This window comes from Emys orbicularis, chromosome 6 (assembly GCF_028017835.1).
Source record: "Emys orbicularis isolate rEmyOrb1 chromosome 6, rEmyOrb1.hap1, whole genome shotgun sequence".
NCBI classification, from domain to species: domain Eukaryota; kingdom Metazoa; phylum Chordata; order Testudines; family Emydidae; genus Emys; species Emys orbicularis.
The window spans coordinates 9,817,338-9,835,182 of record NC_088688.1 but is presented as its reverse complement, the minus strand read 5'-3'; the positions used below and the strand labels follow the sequence as shown (position 1 = coordinate 9,835,182).

At 41.2% G+C, this 17,845-nt stretch overlaps 1 protein-coding gene across 1 annotated transcript in view; it reads right to left on the bottom strand.

The window, feature by feature from the left end:
• Window positions 1–17,845, bottom strand: part of PIK3C3 (phosphatidylinositol 3-kinase catalytic subunit type 3) — a 136,648-nt gene that overhangs the window by 39,589 nt on the left and 79,214 nt on the right. The window contains exon 21 of the mRNA XM_065406376.1: window positions 17,583–17,657. Coding sequence (XP_065262448.1) covers window positions 17,583–17,657 — 75 coding nt within the window. The remainder of the gene's footprint in view (window positions 1–17,582; window positions 17,658–17,845) is intronic.

Sequence of the window (17,845 nt, the reverse complement as noted above, 5' to 3'; positions counted from 1 at the left end):
CATTTGCATTATTTTTCAAAGTTTCCACCATTCATGCGCTGTGACTGACCTTAGTTGTAAAGTTCTTACACAGTCCTTTAATTTTTAATATAACTATTTACCCAGACACATTTGTAGGGAAGGATGTAAAAAAAGCCACCTAAAAACATCTTAGCTATTCTTTCCTGTCAATTTAATCAACCAGTTTCCTCCAAAAGTGGTACTCCTCAATACACTACTTGTTTTAAATTGCTCAGACTCAATACACATTGCAATGCCTGAAAATAGCCTCAGCTAAAAATCACAGCTGAAGTCCACTGGGGAAACCAGCACCCCATTTCAGAAGTTACCATGGTTTTTATGCAATATGACAAAATATGTAAACACTTATTTGAAAGTTTCCTGGAAGTTAGGTAATTTGGTGGGGAAAAAAAACCTTTTCAAGAGCCATGTCAGTACTTTTCAGAGCAATGTGTATGAATTAAAGACCGGAAGCCTGATAGAGGCATCAACCCTCCCACCCTACAAATCAATAGTGAACCAGTGTGGACACAGTAGTAAACATTTATTTTAAAGGCAACTTAAAAATCCTGTATTCTACAGATACAATTAAACTCCCTTCCTTCCAAATGTAGTGTCATTGTCATGTGATAAACTGCATTTATTCTGACTGCCACACCACACCTGTGCTCTAGCTACTAATCCAGCTTTTCTGAACTTGTTATAACAGCTCAACTCTGAGAGCAGCTTTACATCGGATGCTCTGATGATTAAGTCATTCACCTGGGACTCCAGAGATCAGAGTTTTATTCCTATCTAAGCAAATAGATACAGGAGTCCACCCACATGGAGCCCCATCCAATCAAAAGGTATTTGAATGGGTACAGAAGTCAGTCCATGCAGAGCAGCTGGAAATGTAGTTAACCGCGATAATAGAAATATCTTTTCTGATTTCCCAATTTTAGGAGGTAATTTGTTTTCTTTATGGAATATATAAATACATTTCTTATCTTTAAGGAACAAATGACTTCTCCTGGATTAAGGATTTTAAATCCTCAAATAAATACAATCCAAAGAAGCATTGGGATCCAGATCTGTGTCCGTTCTCCCATCTATAAAAGTAGGTCATTTAATCGCCTGATTTTCAGCACAGTCCTAACCAAGACTTCATTTTTGTACCTGAATCTATTTGTGTTGTAGCAAGTATTTACATAGCTGAATAACATTAAACTGCACCTACAAATTAGATACTTATATATAGGGCCCTACCAAATTCACAGTCCATTTTGGTCAATTTCACAGTCATAGGATTTTAAAAATAGTAAATTTCATGATTTCAGCTCTTTAAATCTGAAATTTCACGGTGTTGTATCTGTAGGGGTCCTGACCCAACTGTGAAGGCAGCAGTGCAGAAGTAAATGTGGCATGGTATGGTATTGCCACCCTTACTTCTGCGCTGCTGCAGGTGGGACACTACCTTCAGAGCTAGGTGTCTCACCAGCAGCCGTTGCTCTCCGGCCACCCAGCTCTGAAGACAGCGCAGAAGTGAGGGTGGCAATACCATGACTCCCCTACCTTGTTAACAACCCCCCTCAACTCTCTTTTGAGTCAGGACCCCCATTTTGAGAAATGCTGGTCTCCCTCATGAAATCTGTATAATACAGGATGAAAGTACACAAAAGACCAGATTTCACAGTCAGTGACGTGTTTTTCACGGCCATGAATTTGATAGGGCCCCACTTATATATAAGTGATAGCCATTGAGCCCCCTAAATACAGGTAAGTGAAGAGCTGTGGCTGTAGACTGAAGGGGAAAAATAACCAAAAAAAAAGAACCCTTCAGTTTTAAAACTCTGCCCCCGTATGCTCAAGCATTAATCCCTGCAGCTTTGCCAGTATTGTCACCTAGTCAGAATCTTGCAAACTGAAGTAGGATTACACCAGGTTAGCACTTCAATTGGGAGACCACCAAGGAAAACTCAGTGCTGCAAGGAGTGGTCTTTCCTTTAACTCACTACGGAATAAATGCTACAAGCACCTGCAGGAGCTAATATGACACAAAACGTAGGTCCCAGCAATTTATGATCATTAAGATCCAACTGCACTTTTTACAAGAGCAGCGTTCTGGCCGAATTCTAGGTCAGGTAATTACACTCCACCTGTTTAGATTTCCCTGCAGTTTCAGATACATACATTTCACTAGCAGGTGTTTTGTTTCTTGTGATATCCATCCCCGATCTACTTCACTGGAGTGTTGTGAGGATTAACTACGTAAAGCCTCTTAAGTATTTAGAAGTCCTTGAATGAAAGTTATCACTCAAATGCAAATTAGATTTTTAACAATACTGCCAAAGGGCTTCTTACATTTTAATAAGCTGAAAGTCCCCTCAAACTACTCCAAATTCATCTTTCCCCATTTTCAGGAAGGTAATTAACTGACTCTCTGAATTTAAATTTTGAAGATGGCATTAATTTTGTTTCAAACTACAGCTTCCATGGTAATTTTGAAAGATTGCTATCCAGGATCCTATATTTATTACGTAGCTAAATTTATGCTCTGAAAGGTGGGTCACAGCCAAAAGGGGGAACTTCCTCTCATGAAAATGGGATGGTAGCATTCAATTTCCCCTAGTTATGTTGTCACCACTAAAAGGTCTCATCTGCTAAAAGAAAGCAATAGAACCCTCATGGTGGTTGCACCTCTACTGGAAAATTACAATTCCTAATTCTCCATCATTGCTACCACTGGTAATTTACCACCAATGCTATTCTGCAAGTCCTAATTTTACTAATGTGGACAAGGACAGTCTGTGCTTGAGGAGGAAAGTGAAGTAGAAAGGAGAGTGTAATGTGATGTGCTTATTGTTAAAATTCATTCAGTGTGCAGATGTTAAATCCTAACACACCGACAAAAACTTTAAGGTGATCCAGATAGATATATTCTGCACTTGTATTTGTATTACTGTTGCACTTAGGGGCCCTAGTCTAAAATAAATAAATTAATGGAGATATCCTATCTCCTAGAACTAGAAGGGACCTTGAAAGGTCATTGAGTCCAGCCCCCTGCCTTCACTAGCAGGACCAAGTACTGATTTTGCCCCAGATCCCTAAGTGGCCCCCTCAAGGATTGAACTCACAACCCTGGGTTTAGCAGGCCAATGCTCAAACCACTGAGCTATCCCTCCCCCCAAAGTCAGGATCAGAACCCCATTGTGCTGAGCACTGTATAAAACACAGAATAGTAAGGCAGTCCCCTGCTCTAAAGAGCTCACAATTTAAGGATAAGACAATAGATAGATGGCTACTGCTAGGGGAATCCAATAAAACAACATTAGTCAGCATGATAGGCAGTGGTCTCAGGACAACAGCAAGGCTGCTAGTTTTGTAGGAATAACAGAAAAGAAGTTTTGAGGAGGGATTTGTAGGATAATTAGTTTTGGAGATGTTTACAAGCTAATATATTCTCTCTCTCTCTCTCTCAAATCATGATTAAAGTATGTTTTAAAGTTTCTTTATTTTACATACAATAGGGTTTGGTAACTTCAGCAAATCTACTTATAGTGCCTGCAGCATTTTTGGGGAGCATCTGGAGTCGAACTATCTTTCATTTTGGCTTCTCCTCAGAAGAGCTGCATTAGGCTACCCAATTGTAACAATGAATAAGAAATGAGAACACTGCAGGGCTTGCGTCAGGCACAAGAAACTGTTCAAGAGCCCCGTTATCTGGGGGCCTGCAATCCTGTTCTGACTTTGCAGCACTCTCCAAATGAGACCAAGGAATGCAGCAAACCAGTGTTCTTTCCCTAATGTCAGGCTGGGGTCCCCATTCTAGGTAAGACTCCACAAAGTTCACAGCTGGTACAATCCTTGAGTTCATTACGTTCATATGGCAACTTGTTTTACTGATACAGTCAGACTGGCTCCATGCTTTCAATAATAAAAATAAAAGAGGCGACAAAAGCAACAACAACAACAAAATTCTCCAAAACCAGTTGCCTTCAATAAATGGAAGACAAAAACAAGTTTTAAGACTGGTTGTTTCAAAAAGATGCAACTTCTGGGAACTTTACTCTTTTTAAACGTGTTCCATCAAGTCTGTTACAATTCAGCTTCACAACTAGCAGTTCTTTCTAAGGCAGCAAAGGGCACATTGACGGATGGCATTCAAGTACCAGTATTTATATATGCAACGATTTTTGATGCAGCAATGATCGGTTGATGTTGTTTGAAACGGAATATTTTGCTGGAAGACAAAGTGTCCCATTACATAGATGCTGCCATAGTGCCTGATCTTGGCTTTGGAAGCAACAAATTAAAAATGTATAGGAATCAATGACAGGTTATAATGCATCTCAATTCTGTGAGATGCAAGACAATAGCTATTCTCATACAAAAGGAATTGCTTGCAATGCTGTTATTTTAAAGTATTTTACAGAAACAATACTGAAGCATGATATGAACATTTTAAGTTACATAGGCTCAGGTACATTGTATATTAATTGCCAAAATATGTATTCATGTATCAGAAAGGCTTTTAAGTTTGAAAAAATAAGATAAGGTATATGACTTACACAATTAGACTATTATCTATTAAACGTAATTACTGGTGATACATTGTTAGTTACCACTAAATTTCTTTACAGTACTAAAACAATACATGGCAGAGAAAAAATAATTGAGCTTACTAAAATAAATCTAAAAAAAAAATACAAGTGCCTCAATATTAAAGGAACACTAAAACAAAATAAAAATAAAATAAATCAGCTATGGTTAGCAGTAAAAAACAAGGGAAAAAAATCTATGTTCATTTTGTTTACTTTATGCATTCAACAACACTTTGTATAGTGTCAGTTTTACGGTTTCTCCTGTAAAGTCAATCTCTTCTTTTGTCAATCTCGTCAATCCTAGCTCCCTGATTTAAAAAAAAAAAAAAAAAAAAAAAAAAAAAGAATAAGGACATACTATTTAAAAGTTACTCAGACCCTGGATTCATTTTTTCTTTTCTTTCCCCCCTCCCCCTCAAAAGAGTACATGGTGACACTGTCCCTTTTAAGCTCTGGAGACAAACTCCGAACAGTGCTAAAAAAGTCACAGAAAATATTCCTGCTTCTCCACGTGGGCACCAATGATACTGCCAAGAATGACCTTGAGCGGATCACTGCAGACTACGTAGCTCTGGGAAGAAGGATAAAGGAGTTTGAGGCGTAAGTGGTGTTCTCGTCCGTCCATCCTCCCTGTGGAAGGAAAAGGCCCAGGTAGAGACTGTTGAATTGTGGAAGTTAATGAATGGCTACGTAGGTGGTGTTGGAGAGGCGGCTTTGGATTCTTTGACCATGGGATGGTGTTCCAAGAAGAAGGATTGCTAGGCAGAGATGGGCTCCACCTAACAAAGAGAGGGAAGAGCATCTTCGCAAGCAGGCTGGCTAACTTAGTGAGGAGGGCTTTAAACCAGGTTCACTGGGGGAAGGAGACCAAAGCCCTGAGGTAAGTTGGGAAGTGGGATACCAGGAGGAAACATGAGCAGGAGAGCGCAAGAGGGGAGGACTCCTGCCTCATACTGAGAAAGCAGGACAAGCAGCGAGTTATCTTAAGTGCCTATACACAAATACAAGAAACCTGGGAAAAAAGCAGGGAGAACTGGAAGTCCTGACACAGTCAAGGAATTATGATGTGATTGGAACAACAGAGACTTGGTGGGATAACTCACATGACTGGAGTACTGTCATGGATGGATATAAACTGTTTAGGAAGGACAGGCAGGGTAGAAAAGGTGGGGGAGTTGCATTGTATGTAAGAGAGCAGTATGACTGCTTAGAGCTCCGGTATGAAACTGGAGAAAAACCTGAGAGTCTCTGGATTAAGTTTAGAAGTGTGAGCAACAAGGGTGATGTCGTGGGGGGGAGTCTGCTATAGACCACCAGACCGGGGGGGGATGAGGTGGACGAGGCTTTCTTCCAGCAACTAACAGAAGTTACTAGATCGCAGGCCCTGGTTCACCTGGGGAACTTCAATCACCCCGATATCTGCTGGGAGAGCAATAAGCAGTGCACAGACAATCCAGGAAGGTTTTGGAAAGTGTACGGGACAATTTCCTGGTGCAAGTGACAGAGGAACCAACTAGGGAAAGAGCTTTTCTTGACCTGCTGCTCACAAACAGGGAAGAATAATAGGGGAAGCAAAAGTGGATGGGAACCTGGGAGGCAGTGACCATGAGATGGTCGAGTTCAGGATCGACACAAGGAAGAAAGGAGAGCAGAAGAATACGGACCCTGGACTTCAGAAAAGCAGACTTTGACTCCCTCAGGGAACTGATGGGCAGGATCCTCTGGGAGAATAACATGAAGGGGAAAGGAGTCCAGGAGAGCTGGCTGTATTTTAAAGAATCCTTATTGAGGTTGCAGGAACAAACCATCCCGATGTGTAGAAAGAACAGTAACTATGGCAGGCAACCAGCTTGGCTTAACAGTGAAATCCTTGCTGATCTTAAACACAAAAAAGAAGCTTACAAGAAGTGGAAGACTGGACAAATGACCAGGGAGGAGTATAAAAATATTGCTTAGGCATGCAGGAACGAAATCAGGAAGGCCAAATCACACTTGGAGTTGCAGCTAGCACAGGATGTTAAGAGTAACAAGAAGGGTTTCTTCAGATATGTTAGCAACAAGAAGGTAGTCAAGGAAAGTGTGGGCCCCTTACTGAATGAGGGAGGCAACCTAGTGACAGAGGATGTGGAAAAAGCGAATGTACTCAATGCTTTTTTTGCCTCTTTCTTTACGAACAAGGTCAGCTCCCAGACTATTGCACTGGGTAGCACAGTATGGGGAGGAGGTGACCAGCCCTCTGTGGAGAAAGAAGTGGTTCAGGACTATTTAGAAAAGCTGGATGAGCACAAGTCCATGAGCCCGGATGCACTGCATCCGAGGGTGCTAAAGGAGTTGGCTGATGTGATTGCAGAGCCATTGGCCATTATCTTTGAAAACTCATGGCGATCGGGGGAGGTCCCGGATGACTGGAAAAGGGCTAATGTAGTGCCCATCTTTAAAAAAGGGAAGGAGGAGGATACAGGGAACTAAAGGCCAGTCAGCCTCACCTCAGTCCCTGGAAAAATCATAGAGTAGGTCCTCAAGGAATCAATTCTGAAGCACTTAGAGGAGAGGAAAGTGATCAGGAACAGTCAGCATGGATTCACCAAGGGCAAGTCATGCCTGACTAATCTAATTGCCTTCTATGACGAGATAACTGGCTCTGTGGATGAGGGGAAAGCAGTGACGTGTTATTCCTCGACTTTTGCAAAGCTTTTGATACCGTCTCCCACAGTATTCTTGCCAGCAAGTTAAAGAAGTATGGACTGGATGAATGGACTATAAGGTGGATAGAAAGCTGGCTAGATCATCGGGCTCAACGGGTAGTGATCAATGGCTCTATGTCTAGTTGGCAGCCGATATCAAGCAGAGTGCCCCAAGGGTCAGTCCTGGGGCCGGTTTTGTTCAAAATATTCATTAACGATCTGGAGGATGGCATGGATTGCACCCTCAGCAAGTTTGCAGATGACACTAAACTGGGAAGAGTGGTAGATACACTGGAAGGTAGGGATAGGATACAGAGGGACCTAGACAAATTAGAGGATTGGGCCAAAAGAAATCTGATGAGGTTCAACAAGGACAAGTGCAGAGTCCTGCACTTAGGAAGGAAGAATCCCATGCACTGCTACAGACTAGGGACTGAGCGGCTAGGCAGCAGTTCTGCAGAAAAGGACCTAGGGGTTACAGTGGACAAGGAGCTGAATAGGAGTCAACTGTGTGCCCTTGTTGCCAAGAAGGTTAATGGCATTATGCGCTGTATAAGTAGGAGCACTGCCAGCAGATCGAGGGAAGTGATCATTCCCCTCTATTCGGCATTGGTGAGGCCTCATCTGGAGTACTGTGTCCAGTTTTGGGACCCACACTACACAGAGGATGTGGAAAAATTGGAACGAGTCCAGCGGATGGCAACACAAAATGATTAGGGGGGCTGGAGCACATGACTTATGAGAAGAGGCTGAGGGAACTGGGATTATTTAGTTTGCAGAAGAGAAGAATGAGGGGGGATTTGATAGCTGCTTTCAGCTACCTGAAAGGGGGTTCCAAAGGGGATGGATCTAGACTGTTTTGAGTGGTACCAGATGACAGAACAAGGAGTAATGGTCTCAAGTTGCAGTGGGGGAGGTTTAGGTTGGATATTAGGAAAAACTTTTTCACTAGGAGGGTGGTGAAGCACTGGAATGGGTTACCTAGGGAGGTGGTGGAATCTCCTCCTTAGAGGTTTTTAAGGTCAGGCTTGACAAAGCCCTGGCTGGGATGATTTTCTTAGGGATTGGTCCTGCTTTGAGCAGGGGGTTGGACTAGATGACCTCCTGAGGTCCCTTCCAGCCCTGATATTCTATGATTAGAGCCCATGAACTACTACATGTATTGTTATCTTGGTTCTACAGTGCACTGATTACATTTTTCTGATGTAGAGTAGGGAAGAGTTGTTTTCATGTACTGGTGTTCATGTTTAATGCTGCATTCTGCCTAATAAAGGACTAATTTTACTTTATAGGTTTGTTATAAGCACAAAATACCCTCTACAGAAAGAGCCCATACCCACACTATCCCACAAAGGAATTACACCTCTTCCCATGTGTTGAGAGGAAAGACAAGCCCCATGGAATGGACTTGAAATGCGAGACTTGAAGGAGCTGACAGCTGTGGCCTATTAAACGAAAACCATAAAAGGCTCCTGGGATCCGTTGAATTACCTCATGGAAATGGAACATAGCAACGAGTACTGAAACCTACAGCTGGGTCCAGTAGTGCCCTATTTATGACTCCCATTGCCCAGGAGCTGTTTAAACAAATCCTGCTGGGGGGAGGGGGGGGGGACACGGACGACGACTTTGTGGTTATACAAACTATATTGCCGGAAAAAGTTTGTGTTTAGCTTCTCCACCACAAGAGCAGACTAGAACTAGTCTTTTTGCACCAAAGTCAATGGGAGACTCAGTGGTACGTATAAGGCCAGATACCAAGTATTTGTAGGATTGGTTCCATACAGCTATCTTTAATAAAAAGGTTCCACGCTTAAAAAAAATACCATAAATATCAATTTATATATTTCCCCCCCTCAAACTGATGCAGAATAAGATTTTTGAGAAGGCCTCTTACCAGTTAGAAAGGAAACTATTAAGGAAGAATCAGAGGGGTAGCGTCGTTAGTCTGTATCCACAAAAACAACGAGGAGTAGGTGGCACCTTAAAGACTAACAGACTTATTTGGGCATAAGCTTTCATGGGTAAAAAACCCACTTCTTCAGATGCATGGAGTGAAAATTACAGATTCAGGCATAAATATACTGACACATGAAGAGAAGGGAGTTGCCCTACAAGTGGAGAGCCGGTGTTGACAAAGCCAAGCAGAATGTACATTCAAACCCACACTGTCTTATGGAGTATATATTACAACACAGAGATAAGAGGAATTTCAGCCAGAATTTATCATGGGTAAGTACTGCCCTCTGCTGCACTGCTTAGGATTTTGCAGTGGAAAAACTAAATTAAGTCCCCAGTGTAAGGATTTTCATGTGAATCTGAGTTGCAGAACGGGGCCTTTATTTTCTGCAGCCCTTCATACATACTGTATCCGAAAATGTTTTACAGGTTCACAATACAAACAGCAAATGGACACAAAACAAGAAGCAAATACAAAGGAGAATAAATGTTTTGGGACAAAGATATTTTGTTAAAGCTTCATGCTAGGTTTCAAACATTAATTTAAATCTGATAAAAATGAAATGAACACAGACTGGGGCCCATCCAGGAAATAAGTAAAACAGAGCATTAGGTCAGAGATTCATTCCATATCAAAATTCATACTCTGCATTAATGCTTAAGTGCATCATTTAACAAAATCAGAGTTTATACATTGGTTCAGTTTTCTCTCCAGCCATTTAATGTTGTTTTCTGTGTTTTAATTTAACAAAGGTTTTAATTTAATAACAGTGATACCAGTTTCACCTTTAGAAGTAACAACAAATGATAATGTAATTATGAGAGAGGGGCTTTGGGTAAATGTCAAATTCCAGATGGTGGGTATTTACTGAATGTAAGGAAGTTAAACCAAGATCTTTCAACAGTGATTTTCAACCTGTGGTCGGTGGACCCCTGGGAATCTGCAGACTATGTCTAAGGTTTCCAAAGGGGTCCATGCCTCTATTCAAAATTTTTTAAGGGGTCTGCAAATGAAAGGTTGAAAACCATTGTCTTACAACACTCTTCCAGACACAAGTAATTTGGAAACTCTTCAGACTTGTTAAACTTAATGTAGATACCAGATTATCATAAGTGGTGTGTGACTAACTCAAGTTACCTAAAGTTCAGTCAAGACCATGGACCTACATTTTATTTGTCATAAATTGAAATGTATACAGACATCGTAACTGGTTTGGTCCCCAAATCCTTTTACTACACCAACCTGTTTGAGGTCTAATAAAATAGCAGAAACACATACATACTATGCTAATTATGTTTTTATACTCATAATAAAATATTATCAGGTGGACTTAGAGAGTCAGGCTGGAAAAATGTTATGTAATTAGGGAAATTATAAATTAAATGCTGGAAGCCTCACATTCTTCAGTAAACAAATCTGACATACTGGAACTCTAGCTAAATCTCTGCAATTCAAGAACTGTGTTTGACCAGATTCAGGGCGACAACTAAGAAATAAAACAATACATTTATTCATATCACACACGTTCCAACTTCACAAAACCTTGACAACTATGAAAATGGGGTGCTAATTGTGACTGGCTATGGTTAAGGTTGCATGACACTTCCCATAGTAATGTCACTTCCAACTGTTTGCAGCTTTAGAAAATGATTACCTTTCAGGCTCAAAATCTCAATGCTAGGCTTACGTCCAAGGAACATTTTATTGGGGGGAGGGGAGAGAGAGAGAGAATAAGAAAATGTTCCTCTGTTTGAATGTATGACGAAAAATACTCTTTCCTCATAATAAAATAGGTCAACTTTATAGAAGTAACAATTGAAGGTAGAAAGCGGATATTTGGCTTGGAGATAGTCCTAACTGAAGTGAATGCCTTTAAGCCTCTCAGAAAATTAGCTTTGTTTTTTTGGAGTTATGAGCCTTTGAAAATCATTCTGTGAAATGCAGAACGTTTTGCATGGGTAACTGCTAAGTTCATAAAGGAGGCAGCTAAGAAGGTCATACTCTGTTAGCTGGAAAACTAAGTTACAGCTGCATGTTCCATTCCCGTCCCTATAAAAATACCCTCTCCAAGGAAGTGTGCACAGGTTTGGGAGTCTAGTGGTCTAAAGTTTTGTTCCCATCTCCCCAGCTGATTGGCTTTAATTCTCTGCCCTTATTTATTGAAGCCTCATACACTTTGGAAAGTAATACATACTATCCATCTTTTACAGAGAATAACTGAAGTGAAGCTAACGTTTTCAGAATTTGCCTCTTTATTTTGGGTCCCCAATGTTAGACTAAGTACCTAGATATTCAGAGATGCTGAGTTTTTGGATCTCAGATTGACTTCAACTGTTATATAATTAACAATGCAAAGAAGCTGCAATCAGGAATAGGGAGCCTTTTTGTTAAGTGTTATACAAAGAACATGTCTAAGGGTGTACTGGCTCTTTAAAGACTGCCCAAATCAAGACCCAGTACACTCCTGTTAGTGTTAAAGCCCACATCAAATGCATTCCGGGACATGCAAATTCTAGGGTGCTTAGGCTGAGAGCAAAAGCTTCTTGGAAAGGGGTTAGGACAGGGGTGGGCAAACTTTTTGGCCCGAGGGCCACATCGGGGTTGCGAAAAGGTATGGAGGACCGGGTAGGGAAGGCTATGCCTCCCCAAACAGCCTGCCCCCTACCCCCTATCCGCCCCCTCCCACTTTCCACCCCCTGACTGCCCCCCTCAGAACCCCTGGCCCATCCAACCCCCACTCCCTGTCCCCTGACCGCCCCCTCCCGGAACCCCCTACCCCTAACTGCCCCCTGAAACTCCACCCCCTATCCACCGCCACCTGCCCCTTTTGGAATGTGGCCCTGCGAACATGGGCAGAGGACTCAGGAGGAGCAGGGGCAGCCGCGCAGCCAGAGAGAAGTGGTGTTTTCCCCTTCAAAGCGCTGCTTCTCTCCGGCTGGCTGCGCGGCTACCCCGTGCTACTCCTGAGTCCTCTGGCCATGTTCCCCGCATTCCCCCGACCCCTGCCTGCTCCCCTGCCCCCACAGAGTAGCCCCTCCCCCCTGTGGGGGATGTGCCGGTGCTGAGCTGCCCGAGTGCCCGGCCCTGGGGCCCCCTGTTGTTGGGGGGCCCTGTGCCAGGGCACCCTGTGTTCACTGGTAAATCTGCCCCTGAGCCGCGCTGCCTGGCAAGAGCCAGCCATGCTGCCGACACAGCAAGCTGAGGCTGCGGGGAAAGGGGGACAGCAGGGGAGGGGCCAGGGCCAGCCATAAGCTCAGGGGCCAGGCAGGACGGCCCTGCGGGCAGGATGCGGCCTGCGGGCCGTTGTTTGCCCACCTCTGGGTTAGGACCATAAGTAACCTTCTCAGAATAGGGAGAGAACATGAAGTGAAGTGACTCCAGCTGAGAGGAAACCATGGAGGGAGCCTACAGGGAAGAAAAAAAGCTTGTGGAATAGCCTAAGAGGAGGGCAAGAACTCTGGGAAGGGATGTGTGTGTTTAGTAAAGAACTTCCTGTGAACCCCTGCACCATGAAAGTTTAGCAATGCACCAAGGGCTGAAGGTTTGTGGACTTCAGTTCTGTTGGACTCTTGTTTACCTCAAAAAGGGAAGAGGTAACGTTTTGTCAGAGGGCTAAACTACCCTACCAGGAAGAGAGTAATTGAGACAACGACCATGCTTAACTACAGAGAGATAAACCACTACAACTATATTATATGGTCACTGCCTCTAAGACCTTACAAGCTACAGTAATTAAGACAGGATGCAACCAGTTTAACAAACAATAGGGTACAGAAGGGTAGATAGGAAGAATGAGTTTTAAAATGATAGCTCCATATTTACAAAGGCTTGCTAGTGCACCATTTGGCGAGTCCAATTCAATTGTAAACATTTTGCCTATTGTTTTTAAAACATTTGCCCATTTCCGTTTCTCTAAAACTTCTACCATTGCCTATTTCCTTTTTTAAAAAAAGTTTTGCTTATGAAAGTTTCCAGAATCTCTCTCTCTCAATTTCAATGTACAGTCTTTTTTAAACATGTATTTCAGATCATTTTTATATCTTTGCGTGGATGATTATAACAACATGAGTTAGAAATATTGAGAAAAAATATTAAGGATTCTAGACATGTATTTAAGAACATAAGAAAGGCCGTACTGGGTCAGACCAAAGGTCCATCTAGCCCAGTATCTGTCTACCGACAGTGGCCAATGCCAGGTGCCCCAGAGGGAGTGAACCTAACAGGCAATGATCAAGTGATCTCTCTCCTGCCATCCATCTCCATCCTCTGACGAACAGAGGCTAGGGACACCATTCTTACCCATCCTGGCTAATAGCCATTTATGGACTTAGCCACCATGAATTTATCCAGTCCCCTTTTAAACATTGTTATAGTCCTAGCCTTCACAACCTCCTCAGGTAAGGAGTTCCACAAGTTGACTGTGCGCTGCGTGAAGAAGAACTTCCTTTTATTTGTTTTAAACCTGCTGCCTATTAATTTCATTTGGTGACCCCTAGTTCTTGTATTATGGGAATAAGTAAATAACTTTTCCTTATCCACTTTCTCAACATCACTCATGATTTTATATACCTCTATCATGTCCCCCCTTAGTCTTCTCTTTTCCAAACTGAAGAGTCCTAGCCTCTTTAATCTTTCCTCATATGGGACCCTCTCTAAACCCTTAATCATTTTAGTTGCTCTTTTCTGAACCTTTTCTAGTGCTAGAATATCTTTTTTGAGGTGAGGAGACCACATCTGTACACAGTATTCGAGATGTGGGCGAACCATGGATTTATATAAGGGCAATAATATATTCTCAGTCTTATTCTCTATCCCCTTTTTAATGATTCCTAACATCCTGTTTGCTTTTTTGACCGCCTCTGCACACTGCGTGGACATCTTTAGAGAACTATCCACGATGACGCCAAGATCTTTTTCCTGACTCGTTGTAGCTAAATTAGCCCCCATCGTGTTGTATGTATAGTTGGGGTTATTTTTTCCAATGTGCATTACTTTACATTTATCCACATTAAATTTCATTTGCCATTTTGTTGCCCAATCACTTAGTTTTGTGAGATCTTTTTGAAGTTCTTCACAATCTGCTTTGGTCTTAACTATCTTGAGTAGTTTAGTATCATCTGCAAACTTTGCCACCTCACTGTTTACCCCTTTCTCCAGATCATTTATGAATAAATTGAATAGGATAGGTCCTAGGACTGACCCTTGGGGAACACCACTAGTTACCCCTCTCCATTCTGAGAATTTACCATTAATTCCTAACCTTTGTTCCCTGTCCTTTAACCAGTTCTCAATCCATGAAAGGACCTTCCCTTTTATCCCATGACAGCTTAATTTACGTAAGAGCCTTTGGTGAGGGACCTTGTCAAAGGCTTTCTGGAAATCTAAGTACACTATGTCCACCGGATCCCCCTTGTCCACATGTTTGTTGACCCCTTCAAAGAACTCTAATAGATTAGTAAGACACGATTTCCCTTTACAGAAACCATGTTGACTATTGCTCAAGAGTTTATGTTTTTCTATGTGTCTGACAATTTTGTTCTTTACTATTGTTTCAACTAATTTGCCCGGTACCGACGTTAGACTTACCGGTCTGTAATTGCCGGGATCACCCCTAGAGCCCTTTTTAAATATTGGCGTTACATTAGCTAACTTCCAGTCATTGGGTACCGAGGCCGATTTAAAGGACAGGTTACAAACCTTAGTTAATAGTTCCGCAACTTCACATTTGAGTTCTTTCAGAACTCTTGGGTGAATGCCATCTGGTCCCGGTGACTTGTTAATGTTGAGTTTATCAATTAATTCCAAAACCTCCTCTAGTGATACTTCAATCTGTGACAGTTCCTCAGATTTGTCACCTACAAAAGCCAGCTCAGGTTTGGGAATCTCCCTAACATCCTCAGCCGTGAAGACTGAAGCAAAGAATCCATTTAGTTTCTCCGCAATGACTTTATCATCTTTAAGCGCTCCTTTTGTATTTTCATCGTCAAGGGGCCCCACTGGTTGTTTAGCAGGCTTCCTGCTTCTGATGTACTTAAAAAACATTTTGTTATTACCTTTGGAGTTTTTGGCTAGCCGTTCTTCAAACTCCTCTTTGGCTTTTCTTATTACACTCTTGCACTTAAGTTGGCAGTGTTTGTGCTCCTTTCTATTTGCCTCACTAGGATTTGACTTCCACTTTTTAAAGGAAGTCTTTTTATCTCTCACTGCTTCTTTTACATGGTTGTTAAGCCACGGTGGCTCTTTTTTAGTTCTTTTACTGTTTTTCTTAATTTGGGGTATACATTGAAGTTGAGCCTCTATTATGGTGTCTTTAAAAAGGGCCCACGCAACTTGCAGGGATTTCACTTTAGTCACTGTACCTTTTAACTTTTGTCTAACTAACCCCCTCATTTTTGTATAGTTCCCCCTTTTGAAATTAAAGGCCACAGTGTTGGGCAGTTGAGGTGTTCTTCCCACCACAGGGATGTTGAATGCTATTGTATTATGGTCACTATTTCCAAGCGGTCCCGCTATAGTTACCTCTTGGACCAGCTCCTGCGCTCCACTCAGGATTAAATCTAGAGTCGCCTCTCCCCTTGTGGGTTCCCGTACCAGCTGCTCCATGAAGCAGTCATTTAAAGTATCGAGAAATTTTATCTCTGCATTTCGTCCTGAAGTGAAATGTTCCCAGTCAATATGGGGATAATTGAAATCCCCCACTATTATTGGGTTCTTAATTTTGATAGCCTCTCTAATTTCCCTTAGCATTTCATCATCACTATTACTGTCCTGGTCAGGTGGTCGATAATAGATCCCTAATGTTATATTTTTACTAGAGCATGACATTTCTATCCATAGAGACTCTATGGAACCTGTGGATTCGCTTAAGATTTTTACTTCATTTGAATCTACACTTTCTTTAACATATAGTGCCACTCCTCCCCCTGCACGGCCTGTTCTGTCCTTCCGATATATTTTGTACCCCGGAATGATTGTGTCCCATTGATTGCTCTCAGTCCACCAGGTTTCTGTGATGCCTATTATATCTATATCCTCCTTTATCACAAGGCACTCTAGTTCACCCATCTTATTATTTAGACTTCTGGCATTTGTGTACAAGCACTTTAAAAACTTGTCCCTGTTTATTAGCCTGCCTTTTTCTGATGTGCCAGATTCTTTTTTATGTGGCTGTTTATCATCTGATCCGGCCCTTACATTATACTTTTCAGTCCTCTGCTCCTGACTATAACCTAGGAATTGACAGGACGACACATGGAACCACTTTTAAACCAAACAGTAGTAGAACCACAGGAACGAGCAGGGATACCTTGGTGTAATAATCAAGATTGTTGAGTATCAATATAACTAATACTAAAAAACATGTTTAAATTTGTACTGTATTTTGGAATGCAGTTGAGTGTATAATAGCTGCCAAATCTGTCTGCAAAAAGTCTTTTTACAACAGGCACACAATTAATAGATCCTGAAATTGCTTTGAGATTGTGTGAAAGAGCCTATGAAAAATTAAACAATTTTATAAAGAACAATTAGGATTTTTGGAGCCAGCATTACTTTCTAATTAGTAATTACCCATTAATTTTATCATTGTTTTTCTAACATCTCAGCTAAAACTTGAAAGTTGTCAGTGTCAAATTTCCTGATTTGAGGACAAAATTAATTAGAGGCAGTTACAATAAGCAACTCAATTTCATTTTAATCTGCTGAGTGTTGCTTTCCAGCAATGTACATTTTAGTCAACCAATTTTGTAACTAACAAAACTTGTAGCAGTCCTTAATTTGCACAAAACAGGAATTTCAATATTATTGTTGTGTTTGTACATTAGCCTATAAAGAAAAAATAATTCATTTCCATGCCACTTTTATTTATGAATTTGTTTTTCCTTTCGGAACTCAGAAACAATTCTATTACAATGAAACACACAAGACTTAGAATAGGCACAGCAGTATAAAATAAGAAGCTGAGAAAAAATGTATTGTGTATAAGAATATTGGTATTTAACTGCAATTAATAGACTCCCATTATATACATCTCTAAAAAGGGCCCTCCACTGACATCAGTACCCAACATACACTGTGAAATAAGTATTTAATATTGTGCATGATAAAGTCTGCTCCCTACTTGCTACTTCACTAATACGTTCAATCTCGAGCTATAAATTACTAACAAGTCAACTTTAGATCATCTGATGTAGTCTTAATATTAAAACAAAACAAAAAAAGGCAGTCTAATCCAAAACTATAATTTGTTGGATGTTACAGTGTCCATAAAGTAAAATTCAACAAAACATTACGCGAAGATATATTTGCAAAGTAATAATATAGCAGTATTTGATGATTTAAAAAAAGAAAAATTACCTGTTTTTGTTAGCAAGAGATTATCCAGATGCCTGTCTCCAACTCCAAGGATATAGGTAATAACACAATAACCAGCTGCAATGACAAGTAAATTATAAACAATCAAAAATATTCCATATCCTGGATATTGTGTGTTCCATACTGTTCAGAGTAGTAGGTTTGTCATTAGCTTAATTCTTGAAAAATGGATAAACTGGGGAATCAAGAACACAGTGAGGTATAAAGAGCAACTTTTGAAATAAAATGAAATGCATAGAGAAACG